Source organism: Fusarium fujikuroi, chromosome FFUJ_chr09, assembly GCF_900079805.1.
Source record: "Fusarium fujikuroi IMI 58289 draft genome, chromosome FFUJ_chr09".
In the NCBI taxonomy this organism is placed as follows: Eukaryota; Fungi; Ascomycota; class Sordariomycetes; order Hypocreales; family Nectriaceae; genus Fusarium; species Fusarium fujikuroi.
The window spans coordinates 2,687,359-2,700,047 of NC_036630.1; the positions used below are offsets into that span (position 1 = coordinate 2,687,359).

Below are 12,689 nucleotides of genomic sequence, written 5' to 3' on the forward strand. Positions count from 1 at the left end.
ATTGATAAGATCGATCCGATGTTGGTTCCGCGGAAGCTTAGAATAAACACGCCTGGTGCTTCCCATCTTCTCACGGGTCAACATCTGCGTAGTGATTGATAAGATGCTTGATAATGATTAACTCGGGGCTCTTTATGATGGGTATATTTATTGAATGCACACAGCTATATAAGACTGCCCAACGTCTACTTCTCAATGGTCAATTCACATTCACATTTCATTTCATCTCATCTCAACACATTCACAGCTATTCCAAAACCAACAGCACTCTACAACAACTCATAAACCACTTCAGTCATGGCCGCCAAGTCTCCCATCGTCCTTATTCTCGGCTCTGGCCCAAACATCGGCCAGTCCGTCGCCCGCAAGTTTGCTTCCAGAGGCTTCAGAGTCGCCATTGCTTCTCGATCCCAGAAGGAGGCAGACAGCACCGACAAACAGCTCAACATCAAGACTGATCTGACCAAGCCGCTCGAAGTTGCTGATGCCTTCAGCAAGGTGAAGACAACTTTCGGAACTCCCAGCGTTGTGGTCTACAATGGTAAGTGCTAGCCTCGGAACGAGATGTGAGCATCTTGCTCACGTGTTACAGCTAGCGCCGCGGCCTTTCCTCCGGCGGATGACCCGCTATCAGTCTCTTACACTGACTTCACCAACAACACCGCCATCAACATCCACAGTGCCTTCATCGCAGCCCAGCAAGCAGTCGCTGGCTTCGCCCAGCTTCCAGAGTCAGCTGCACGCACCTTCATCTACACCGGAAACATTCTCAACGTCACAATCCTTCCCAAGTTCCTCGATGCAGGAGTTGGCAAGTCTGGCGCAGCTCATATGATGTGGGCTGCTGCGGATGCATACAAGAGCAAAGGCTACAAGTAAGCCGCCGAATCTCAAGTCTAGAGCTGTTGACTAACAATCTCAAGGTTCTACTACGCTGACGAGCGTAAGCCTGATGGAGCGCCCAAGTACCGCGTTGATGGAGATGCACATGCTGATCTGTACTGGGAGCTATCCCAGGGTAAGGAGCAGGGACACTGGATGCAGACTTTTGTGAAGGGAGAGGGATACAAGAAGTTTGACACGCTTTACACTCCCATTGCTTAGGAAGTCCCCATTTTGTACTAGGATACAGTAAATGGCATAAGAGTCTAGCTTAGAGCCCTTGATCTCCATTAAATATGTAGCTTGCGTCTTAGCTTCCGGCCCCTCCAGTTGGAGTAGTGATCTCGCCAGAATAAATCCAATACCCATTGTTGCATCTTGCCCCAGGAATTGCTTCTAGATATGCCCCAGTCCATGGCTTCTGCGGCAGAACGTATTCGCCATCAAAGGAGCGCCATATCTGCCAGTGAAAAGTATCTCCTTTATGCCCTTGGGCGCGGATTATCTCGCGGCGCAATTCAACGTACGCAGCGTACGAGATTGAGACGGCGAAAGGGTCTTGCATGCGATCAGAGGTGTGGCGGTTGAAAAAGTCGTCGAGAATTGCAAAAATGTGTCGAAACTCCGTTTTTCTATCTTTAGACAGCCCAAGCTTCAACGCCAGGTTGAGTTTCTTGAGGCTAGGGAAGTGATTGTCGAGAATCAGAAGGATTGCCTTTAGGTCGTTTTCGCGCGGGAGATTCTTGCCTTTACAGACGTCAGTTTCAACAGACCAGATAATTTCCAGTGATGTTATAGCTGATAATCTTTGTGGGAGGATATATTCGGGGAGGTCGGTGAGCAAAATTGCGCTCGAAATATGTATAGTGTTTGTGCTGTACAAGACATTGATGCCCTCAGTGTAGCTGACGGATAAATGGTGAGCATGAGCCGATGGACCTTTTGAATGGAGACTTACGCCTGTCGGCACGTTTGAAGCGATACCAGAGCGCCGATCCAACACCCATATAGCTCTTCACCGTTCTTCTTCCACATATCGCAGCAGTGTGCGATCCCCACGCAACACCTATCCTTATCAACTGCCCTCGAGCTATAGGACTCTGTCGCGATAGCTGGGTGCCAAGGCGGAGGCCTTCGATGGCATATGCAGCCTCTCCAGGACCAAGACTTTGGTCGGCTCTTGTCCAGGCCTGACCACCATTCCTGGATCATGGCGTGTGTTTGCTCATTACCTGGCATTGGTGGGTAATTGTACGTGAGGTCCATGTGAATTGTACGATCGCCAAACGCCTCAATCAGGGCTTGCCTTCGTATCTCGTATGGGAGCATCTGGAAAAAGGGCGCGTCCTGTTGTGATTGGGACAAGGCTTCAATTGAAGGCGATGGCGTTAAAATGTGCGGTCGCGGACTTGGGAGAGTTGGAGGCTCGGGAACGCCGTTATGCTTCTCCCGTTTCGCCACGTACCATGTCATAAAGCGTCGCTTCATGGTTCATAGCAGGCAAGAATTGCCATTCGTGCTTGTGTTGGTTGAAGATAAGAGTCAGGCTAATAGCGCGTTGTGGCCAAGCTATTACTAAGAGTTAGTAGGGCAAGATAGTGCCAGGATAGCCATACACTATATATATATGCAATTATTATTGTTTTTTCCATATCGATTTTACATCCTTCTTACTGTAATAAGGTTTTTAAAAAAGGTATTATATATAAATACCTAAACTTAAATTTAAATAAATATATAATATAAAAATAATAAGCTTATTATATTAATAAACTTAGAAAAATCTAAAGGTCTATAAATAAAAGACTTTAAATGTTTATTACTTATTACCTTAAATAAAACCTATTTAATATATTTTTAACTATAAATTATTAAGTATTTTAATAAAATATATATAAAGTTTTAAGTTAATATTTTCTTAAAATATTAATAAAAGCTATAAAACTCCCTATTTATAAAATAGTTAAAAAGTTATTTAATTAGTTTTATATATTTATTGTACACTACTTACTAGTAATAAAAAATAAGTAAAGTTATTACTACTTACTCTTCACTATAGGGCAAGACATATATATAAATAAGAATATCTTACAAACTGTTCCAGGCATCTTACTGCACAAGTCCAAGGGCCTCTCTGCGTGACTGGGAAGCAGGGTCATAAAACGGCTTCTCCCCCAACGAGACAACCCTGTTTCCTTGACGCTTTCCAATATAGTCACTAGAAGTATTAATCAGCATGCTGGGCTCAGAAGCTAAATAGTTACAGTATACGTACTTGGTAGCGGTGTGGAACACAGAGCGGCTGTAGAAAGTCTATGGTTAGTTTTTAGACAAACGACAGGGAACTAGGCCGGCTATGTAACTCACTTATCCCAGATGGCAAGATCGTTCTTTCCCCAGCGAAACCGTACTTGAAGGTCGTGATTCTCGGTGATAAGTTGGCGAACTTGGGGTACTTAGTATTGTGACCTCATTATAGGAAGTTATTGCTCTCACAGTAAGTCTTGAGAATCTCGCTTTCGGTATTAGATACACCATTGATGTGTCCAGCTGAAAGCTGGTGGCCCACGGCGAAGAGACTCTTCCAACCGGTCACAGGGTTTGTACGCACAACAGGGCTGATCGGTTAGTTTTTCCAATCGCCAAAACGTCAGAGCTGACATGGGATGCTTACTGCTCAGCCTTGAAATCCAACCCAATGTTCTCTGGAGCACCACGGTAGTCGTCAATGAGATCTTCGCCGAAAGTCTCCTTGACTCGCACGAAGTTGGGTTGGTGGTGAGTTGCAGTCAAGTTCTCGGCCAGCTTCTTAAACGGTGGCGAGAGGCGATCGTAAAGCTCGTACCCAGACGCCCAGAGTGTATCACCACCAACGTCCTGCGGAGGTTGGATGATTTTAAGAATAGCATAGTCAGATGGGATATTCTCAAAGGTGATGCTGTGACTCATTATTAAGATGCTCATGTTTGACTTTCCCTTTATACACTTACTCAGCATGCCATCCCTCTCCAGCCAGGCTCTTAGAAAGGGAGCTCCATTTTTCATTATAGAACTTGCGGTTCTGCTCAGAGGAGATGACGGATACTTCATCATCAAGTCTTCCATTCTCATCAACAGCAATACCACGCTTACTGTTTGAGAGCGCATGTCGATGGAGCTAAATGGTCAGTTGAATAGTCAGAACAAGCATTTGAAGTGACAAACCTTGGATGTCTCTGGTTTGCCTGTCAGCTCCCCAAGCTTCTGTCCAAGATATTTCTGATCGTCGATGTTGAGGTCTTGGTTCCGGAAGAAAAGGACGCCGCGTTGGGAAACTAGAATAGTAAGCACTTTTTTGTATAAACCACTAACAGCCAGATCAGATATTCATACCAAGCACAGCCAAGTCTCTGAGTTTGTTGTCATCCTTCAAGATCTCGCTAAGCTGCAGCTTAGGAAACTCTCGGCCGATTACAGCAGTGACATCAAATTGCTCTTCAGCGTCAAGGCTACCGCTGTAGGACAGGGGACCATGCAGGCGTGAGGTGCTGCTGGTTTCGGTACCTTTGACGGGTTTAGGCACAGGCTGGACTGCTGGAGCAGTGCTGGGGGTATCAACATCAGCAGCAGGTGGCGACATGATGAGTAACTCAGAGTTTGTATATGTTGAATTGAAAGAGAATCTGAAGGGTGCTTGCCGTCACAATTTGTTAGGACAGATGTTTCTATAAGTGCGCATTCTGTTTACTCGTACTATGAACAGCAGTGCACCTCCTTTAAAAGCAAACTCGATGTCTATAAAGAGCCCAAGCTGCTTGTTCACAAAAAGCTAATCACAGGCCGATATGTCATTCATCACCTCATCTGGCGCAATTCGCTCGACATATCTCCTACACACCATCTCAGGAATACTAGGGAATCACGCTCATCGGATACAAGCATCCGCTTAGCGTGTGTGTGTAGGCTTCCACTGGTATGTGGCAGGCGATAGTTGATATCATCGGAAGAGCTGTATGTTAAGCCACGATCATCACAATACAAAAGCATTTCCTATATATATACTCTACAGCTATGCAAAGTCCAAGAACTACTTTGCGACAGGCCCTTTTGTGTCATGTTGTTTTCTTCAATTAATTCGTGATTCTATCTAGATTTGGATGAATGCGATCTATCAGTCTAAGTGAGTCAAGAGAGTCAAGCTGGGAATCACCGAATGATTCAATAAAAGCACGAGCCATGGGGGTGTTCATTGCGCGATTCGAAGAGCATGAATATGATTGGTACACAATGACGTTCAGCTTGAGATCAAACAGCTCATACCCCAATTAACGGTGTTAACCAGGTATCTCCGTTCTATTGTCCAATAAACTTGTGACCCGAACTGCGATAGAGCTAGTGTATTAGTCTAATTCTTTTCATGCTGCTCTATCAGTAAGCAGAGATAACAGGGTACGACGTTATGTTAACCGAGTTGCGTCATTGTACATGTAGTGGCGTCAATACAGTGGAATGGACCTAACCAATATGTACATTACGGCATTTATTACTGTATATTGCCATCGCGTGTTAAAGATGGTGCTTGAGCAGAGAGTTTTGTCGTGTTAGGGACCTAGTTGTAGGATTTATCTAGTCTATTAGATTCTATCGGCTGCGCAGATATTGAAAACAGATAGAAGTTGATGCTGTGATATAAAAAGATTCACGACGTGTAGATACGCCTGTTTGTTACTGCTCTTTGTAAGTCCAAATACTTTGAACAGAATATAGTGAAAATGGCACTGATCTTTCAGTACCACCACTTGTCCATGTTTTAGTCAGGCACCTCTAATAGCTTAAGAAATGGACACCATTTATGTATATATAGTCAAATGGTATGCTTCTAACTGCTCCTCCTCTTGATTGACAAGCTTCAGTTAGTCGATGTGGAAGTAATTGGGACAACCAAGCTTTCGTCATAGAAAGAATACCACGATATCTTAATGAGCGAATCTAAAATCCAGTCTTCTGTTGCCTTCATCCTTGGTAGTGTCAAGATATTTCAACCTCTCCGACTCAGTCATATCATTCCATTTCTTATCGCGTGACTTATTACGGAGGATATAGTAAGCCTTTACCAGGACATAAAGGACAATATTCATAATAAGAATAGCAAGCAACTGTCGATTACCACGGTGGTATTTAGGAGCATCATCCTTGCGATAGATGTTGGAAGCGATAATACCGCCAGCTTGACAAAACATGTTGTAACAGGCGGCCGATACGGTTCGAGAGCGTACACTATTCGAGTTGCGAGAGTTCCAAGCTACCTGGATAGGATGGGCTAGATGGAAACAGTTAGCTCCAGTTGTTGTATCTTCCCTTCCACTCTACTCACCATTTGGATAGGACAGCAGCACAGTGGTGACGGCATAGACAGTCCAACGGCTAGCTGTTTGGGTATTGGCGACATTGAACCAAATAAGACAAGGCAAGATCCAAATCTGACCAATTATTCCCATGAGAGTCAGGTTCTTCACATACTCGGCTGCATAAGTGAGGATCAACATGGTAATGATATGAAATACAGTATATGGAATGCTTAAGAGATTGGACTGAAGCGTGTTGAAGCCGAGGCTCTTGAGCGACAGAGTCAAGTACTGCCCCTCCGGAGTGGCAGGGATCTGGAAAGTCAGTCCAAGCAGATACAATGGCCAAAGGTCGTAGTCACTAAGACTCTGGAACAGCAGTTTGAATGTAATGGGCTGCCGGTTGTGCATTGTGCTCTTGGTGGGATCTTCGCGGATGATGCGGTTGACCATGATGACTTCTTCTCTCTCGGTGAACCAGCCTGTCTTTCCACGGAACCAATTGGCAGTTTGGATTGGGCCCGGGGGCATGAGACCATAGGCGAGGAGGCCGAAGATCAGAGTGATGAGTCCCTCAATGAGGAACAGCCATCGCCAACCAGCGTGATCGTTGATACCTCGCATCTCCAACAAGGCAGCCGCAAGAAGCGCCGAGATGATGTCGGCGACGCTCATCATGGTCCAAAAGAACCCTAGACGAATCGAAAGCTCGTGGTGCTTGTAAAAGTATGAGAGGTACAGAATCACCTTGATGAGATCAGTCAGCATGGTTGATGAACCGGCAGTGAATGACCTAACCAGACTCGACTTACATCAGGGATAAAGCCACCCTGTAGAATTCCAAGAAATGCACGACAGGCGAGAAATGATTCGCGGCCTGATAGCCAGAACTGCGCCGCCGCAACAATACTCCAGAGGCACATTTGGGTCGGGATCCAACGATCAGGACCCATCCATTTAGAGACAAGCTGCGATGGCAGCTCAGCGCAGAGGAACGAGAGCTTGAATACCGTGTTTCCAAGGTTAAAGTCTGTAGCATTATAACCAATCACTGAATACAATATGTGTGAGCGGGCCAACCGTACCATTGGTCGTCAAGCCCAAGTCGCCTAGGAGGTTGTCCGTCAAGGCTTGGGAAATGTTGGCTCTGTCCAACTCCAGGGCCATGAACATGGTACATGCCCAGATCATAATTTTGATGTCGACTTTGCGGACCAATTGCTTTTCTTCCCCCCAGGTCCATCGTGCAAGGGGATCAAAGCGACTGAGGTTTTCCCTGATCAAAGATATTAGTAAGACTTATCACAAGGTCTATAGATAGATGGATGACCTTACCAGTCTGATCGCGGCTGGTATTGCTCGGCAGTTTTAGGATCATCAAAAACACTGGCCTGTACAAATAGTGTTAGAGGCAAGTAATAGTAATGTAGCAGATCAAGGGTCACTTGCTTGGGTAGCGATTGCATCTGCATCAAAACCCTTGCCCCGTTGGAACAAATGAGTCTTCTCAGTTACAGGCGCTCCAAGTGGTGGCACCGAGTCAACAGAGATCTCAGACTCGGATACATCGAGGTACTTCTGGTCCCTGACTAAAACAGTGGCCATAACGAAACAATAGTAGAGCAGACAGTGAGGCGAAAAATAAAGGTTTAAGTAATAGTCTAGCTTGTGAGTTAAGGGGGATGTCGGCTTCTTTCACATTGGTACGACTATAGCAGTGATATTTATAATTTTATTCAAGGTAGAGATTTGGAAAATACAAGATTTATCATAAGCCCACTGAACCTCGTTATCTCAGGATGTGTTGAACATCAGAGAAGGCGTGAAGATTTCTCGGTATTACGTGCTTTTGATAGTTGTGGGGGATGTGATATATCACCTATTCCTTTTGGGAAAGACTTGGAGCAACTCCCCTTAGGTAATTTGTAAAGATAAGAACCTAATTGCCTTATTTGAACCAATTATATAACTTGCTAGCATGCTAACGTGACAGATGCTCCATATGTTGTTAAGCTTATTCCATACTTCAGGACCTCGATACTTTGTACTACATGGTTCCGGTGTGTGGTAATAAAAAGAAGATGTGTACTAGTAGCGTTTACTTATCAGTAGCGGAATAAGCATCTCTTTAGACATTTATTGCGTGCTAGGGGAGAGAGGGATTTCTTAATAATGTATATATTTATATTGTATAGAACAGTATCTAGGCTATTGCGTAGTCTGCACTAAGTTTGCGTTTGTGGATAATGTAGGACATAATACTACGCGATATAAAGTGTTAAATAAAATGGTAAAAAAGCAAGAATATAGCTGTTTTTTAGAATTAAACATGACTTATTTCTTATTGGTTGTGAAACGAAGAGGGGAAAATACGGAGAGGTCTGCGCTTTTTATATGCGGCTGGCACGTCACTTGACTTGTTGGCCAAGAAGCGGCAGGGTTAGTCTCCCTACCACGGATGACACAGTAGTGCTATAGGCGCAAAGACGACGCAAACATTCATGAGGTAATATATGTGGAGAACAGTAACTGGGGAAAGTTTCATTATTTACAATTCTATTTCGTCTTCCAATTTTCTACTACTATACCATATGAGGCAACAGTTGTCCGCGTGCCATTGATATCGCGGACCTTCGAAGACCATCCTGGTCTCTCCAAATCCAGTATCCTTTGTGCGCGTTGCCTTCTTGATACTCAACGGGGTCCTCCATGGCTCTGGGACTAGGTACAAAGCAGCGCCAGATCCCGTTGCACGACAGTTTCATTTCAGGGTAATCACCGGCGCGAATAGATCGTTCCAAATCTCTCCAGGCTGATGTTGTGATAGACACTGTAAATGGTTTACGAAGACAGCTTTTCCGCTGCTTGACGAACTCGTCTAGTCTTCTGAGCATCTCTTCAAGATACGCCCGTTGCCTGATAGTTCGATTATTTACCATCTGGACGTTAGGGAGATCTATTCTGATGCCTAGGTGAAGGCTGGATAAGCTCGGGAACTGTGTGTCGAGAATGTACAGTATCTTCTCTAACTCGTCTTGGTTTCGAGCTACCCTGCCTTGATGCTCATGTGTACCGACAGACCATACAACCTCGAGGCCTGGGATAATTGAAAGTCTTTGAGAAAGAAGTAGTGCCGGTAAGTTATCAAGCAGCGTCTTGCTTCCAAGATGGATGGTATTTGAACCATAAAGCACCTCTACTCCCTCTATATAGCTGAAAAGACTAGTTAGCACTAGTAGAGGACTGTTTAAAAGAACTCACGCTTGGCGGCATGAAAGAAGCCATCCCATTGCCCCAATGAAACAGCATTTCGGATCATTCAAAGTTTTGATCCACAGCTCGCAATGATGCGACTCGCCTTCACAGTTAAAGTCATCAGCAGGCTGCTCCCAGCCCGGGACCGTCTTCTCCCGGCAATACTGTGGTGGCGGAAGACGATGGCATACGCAGCCCCTCCATTGCCAGCGCTTTGGCTGACTCCTATCTAGGCATAGATTTCCAGAGGTTTCCGGCCAGTGGTGACCATAATTAGCCGCGAATCTGTCTTTTGGATCCCTTCTATCGGGTCTTTGTAGCCTCAACGGATGATCCAGGATGAGATCTATGTGGATTGTCCGGTCACCAAATGCTTCAACCAATATCTTGCGCCTTAATTCGGGCGGTAGTGTGAAGATAGATGCAGCCTGTGCCTGCCTGGCAATATCTTCCGTTGAGGGCGAAGGCGTTAACAATCGCGGTCACGGAGTTAGAAGGAAAGGTATTTCTGGCTCAACAGCGCTTTTCCCTTTGAGTCGATGAGGGCGATTCAATCTTTTGGCTTCCAGCCACGATTTAAAACGCTGGTGCATGGTGGGGGTATTGCATAATAAAAGTTGACTTGTTGTTGCGGATCAGGACTTGGGACAACAAGATAGAGGGGACTGGGCTTTTTAAGGAAACTGAAATATCGTACTTATTGTGCTGACTAAGACCTACGCTGTGCCGTTCCTGGTGTCCCAATCGCTTTATCAACCTTGGCCAGCAAATATTGAAAGTGTGTCAACATCTACACAAGCCGGGGCATACTATGATGGGGTTCCAATTTTAGATAAAAAGCACGCGGATTCTCATCAGAAGACTTTTACTATATAAACCAACTACAGATTTAAATGTTCTCAGACAATACCGGGCTTGACACAATTCTCATTAGGTACGCCTGTTCCATCGGCTGAAAACCTCCAAACCTATCAAAAGGGACCAGAGGTTCAACACTCTTATGCCCTCGCATTCACGCAAACATAAGAATCGGGCTTCAGCCCATTGCATTTACTGCCCAAAGCTGGATTCTAGGTAAGGAACTTTTCCAGTGAGATACTGTTGGCCCGCCGAATAGACTTGCAAGTATCTTTTTCGGACATGCAGTTCATCAAGCCCCCCACCAATCCTTCACCTGGAGAACATGATGAGCTGAAGAAGCGTAGGCTAGATGAATCAGATTATTATGACTACTCAAGGGGCGAACTCATGAAGAAGCGAGCTGCTGAGAGTATTTGGATTTCCAAATTTTTCAACAGCCCCAATCCACCGGAGCTTGTACGAGGGGCGCGCTGGGCGTCGCGATCCCAAACCACCCGGTTGTCCCTCAGATGAAAAGAGAGATTGGACTATGGGCATCGGTCTTCCATACAAGATTGCAGAGAACTTTCATCCAAACGAACATGGGCATATCACCATGGCTAGTTTCGCAATGGCAGAGGCGATGGACCTTCGCTCGCTGGTGCTAGGCATAGATGCCCCATCATGCGAAGTCAAGGACGAGTTTAAATGCTGTACTGATGACAACTGGAAGATCTACGCCAGCGCAGATCGGCTTGATGAGCACTATGAAGATTTCTGCAAGAATATCGAGCAGCCTGATCATGGGAAGGGATGGGACTACTACAAGGTGTATGGCGAGGACACTCCTGATGAGCATGAGTTCAGAATCTCTCTTAGTGACGACGTCGCGGACTATGACGTGAATCAGTGCATTGATTCCTTCAAGAAGCTAATCCACAACTGCGACACCAATCGTAGGCTAAACTGGAAGACTGGAGGTAAATATGTCCGTGACGACGGAGCCTACACATACGAAGTCAGCCCAACGCGCTACAACAGGCCCTGGCCACCACCTGAGTATGCTCAAGGTACTTGCAAAGGATGGTACCACTTTTCCCATAGTTCGTATACTATAGAAGGCGGTGGGTTCTCAACGTGGGACTTTGGTCAGAAGACGATGAGGCCGAGCATGAATGGATGTTATGGACTTGGAACGACGGCTTGGAACTTTGAGGACTACGATGAACCGACTGAGGAGGGGTATGAGTGAAAACTTACGTTTAACACGCCTATTTTTGTGAGGTCTAGATGCTTTAAGAATAATAAGGTTGTGAAGGGTGCTGGCGGGTGGACGGATGGTTGCGGAGGAAATGATTGAGTTACCTGACTGAGTACTTAGGTCTCAAGCAATACCTACACTTAATACAAGCCCTTATGAGAGAATTTAAGTAATGTACCCTATCTTGTATTTCTTGCCGGAACAAAGCTCCACTGCAGTGCACCCTATCTTGTATTCTAACTACGTCAGGTTAAGTTAGTTGTAGTGTCATCACCGTGGGCCCATCGGTCAGATTATTAATCAGAACAACTTGACATAATTTCACCGCGGCTCGGTTGTTTGGATATATATCTAGCTAGATCTCTATCCGTGTTTCTTTCCTATGGCTCTTCAGTCTTCATTACTCACTTAATATACTTCTTCTGTATAGTACGCGAGCTCGGTCAAAACGCAGTCACTATGTCCTCCCTATATCATTACTCTTTCTCTCGCGTCTCCAAGACGGATTCAGTTCAGGAGTCTGCAATTCAATACCGCGACCTACGTCTCAAAGCACTCAAGGCATCTCCAGAGTCCTTCTCTTCCACCTACGAAATCGAATCTCAATTCACAGAGACACAGTGGATGGACCGCCTCCTCCAAGATGACAGAGAGAACTTCGTCTGCGTCGCAACCCCAGTCAACCGTGGCACTTCTTCAATGGCAGAATGGGTAGGTCAAGTGACTTTGAGAGGTCCAGTCGGCAGAAAAGCCTTCACGCTTCCCGAAGTTTCTGGGCAGCCACTGCCAGGCGGGGATGATGAAGAAGATCGTTGGCAGATGCTCAGCTTGTTCATTCTACCGGACCACTAAGGACGAAAATTGGGGCAAGGTCTATGTCGGGAGGTTATTAAACATCTTCAAGAAACTCAACGGAAGGCTAGAACCGTCGTGAGATTGATGGTCAAGCCCCAAAACACCACTACAGTGCACTTATACGAAAAGCTTGGTTTTGAAACTGTCGGAAAATGCACATTGGCTGAGGCTCTTGTAGCAAACGGGGATGGCCATCTGCTCCCTGAAGATATCGCAGACGCCAGATACTCTACTCGATCAGGCTTGATCATGATCTACAATATCTCCAAGAC

General features: G+C 45.5%; 7 protein-coding genes; 3 read left to right on the top strand and 4 right to left on the bottom strand.

Moving 5' to 3' along the window:
* Nucleotides 1-297: 297 nt before the first annotated feature.
* Nucleotides 298-1,104, top strand: FFUJ_09292 (uncharacterized protein; the record flags this gene model as incomplete). XM_023568822.1 has 3 exons in its annotated part: nucleotides 298-541; nucleotides 593-875; nucleotides 924-1,104. 3 exons carry the CDS (start codon nucleotides 298-300, stop codon nucleotides 1,102-1,104), a joined length of 708 nt encoding a protein of 235 aa, XP_023435959.1.
* Nucleotides 1,105-1,192: 88 nt separating this feature from the next.
* FFUJ_09291 (uncharacterized protein) lies at nucleotides 1,193-2,370 on the bottom strand (the record flags this gene model as incomplete). XM_023568823.1 has 2 exons in its annotated part: nucleotides 1,193-1,787; nucleotides 1,841-2,370. 2 exons carry the CDS (start codon nucleotides 2,368-2,370, stop codon nucleotides 1,193-1,195), a joined length of 1,125 nt encoding a protein of 374 aa, XP_023435960.1.
* A 621-nt stretch (nucleotides 2,371-2,991) lies between these two features.
* Nucleotides 2,992-4,501, bottom strand: FFUJ_09290 (related to taurine dioxygenase; the record flags this gene model as incomplete). XM_023568824.1 has 8 exons in its annotated part: nucleotides 2,992-3,100; nucleotides 3,158-3,184; nucleotides 3,250-3,328; nucleotides 3,379-3,500; nucleotides 3,557-3,820; nucleotides 3,873-4,039; nucleotides 4,087-4,196; nucleotides 4,255-4,501. 8 exons carry the CDS (start codon nucleotides 4,499-4,501, stop codon nucleotides 2,992-2,994), a joined length of 1,125 nt encoding a protein of 374 aa, XP_023435961.1.
* Nucleotides 4,502-5,837: 1,336 nt separating this feature from the next.
* Nucleotides 5,838-7,811, bottom strand: FFUJ_09289 (related to nicotinamide mononucleotide permease; the record flags this gene model as incomplete). XM_023568825.1 has 6 exons in its annotated part: nucleotides 5,838-6,181; nucleotides 6,236-6,953; nucleotides 7,019-7,257; nucleotides 7,292-7,482; nucleotides 7,542-7,597; nucleotides 7,722-7,811. The coding sequence occupies 6 exons, from the start codon at nucleotides 7,809-7,811 to the stop codon at nucleotides 5,838-5,840; spliced, it is 1,638 nt and encodes a 545-aa protein (XP_023435962.1).
* A 977-nt stretch (nucleotides 7,812-8,788) lies between these two features.
* On the bottom strand, nucleotides 8,789-9,496 carry FFUJ_09288 (uncharacterized protein; the record flags this gene model as incomplete). XM_023568826.1 has 2 exons in its annotated part: nucleotides 8,789-9,419; nucleotides 9,468-9,496. The coding sequence occupies 2 exons, from the start codon at nucleotides 9,494-9,496 to the stop codon at nucleotides 8,789-8,791; spliced, it is 660 nt and encodes a 219-aa protein (XP_023435963.1).
* Nucleotides 9,497-10,917: 1,421 nt separating this feature from the next.
* On the top strand, nucleotides 10,918-11,553 carry FFUJ_09287 (uncharacterized protein; the record flags this gene model as incomplete). The annotated part of the gene is made up of 1 exon (XM_023568827.1): nucleotides 10,918-11,553. The coding sequence occupies one exon, from the start codon at nucleotides 10,918-10,920 to the stop codon at nucleotides 11,551-11,553; it is 636 nt and encodes a 211-aa protein (XP_023435964.1).
* Nucleotides 11,554-12,021: 468 nt separating this feature from the next.
* Nucleotides 12,022-12,414, top strand: FFUJ_09286 (related to GNAT family acetyltransferase; the record flags this gene model as incomplete). Its single annotated transcript, XM_023568828.1, has 1 exon — nucleotides 12,022-12,414. The coding sequence occupies one exon, from the start codon at nucleotides 12,022-12,024 to the stop codon at nucleotides 12,412-12,414; it is 393 nt and encodes a 130-aa protein (XP_023435965.1).
* Between the last annotated feature and the right edge of the window lie 275 nt (nucleotides 12,415-12,689).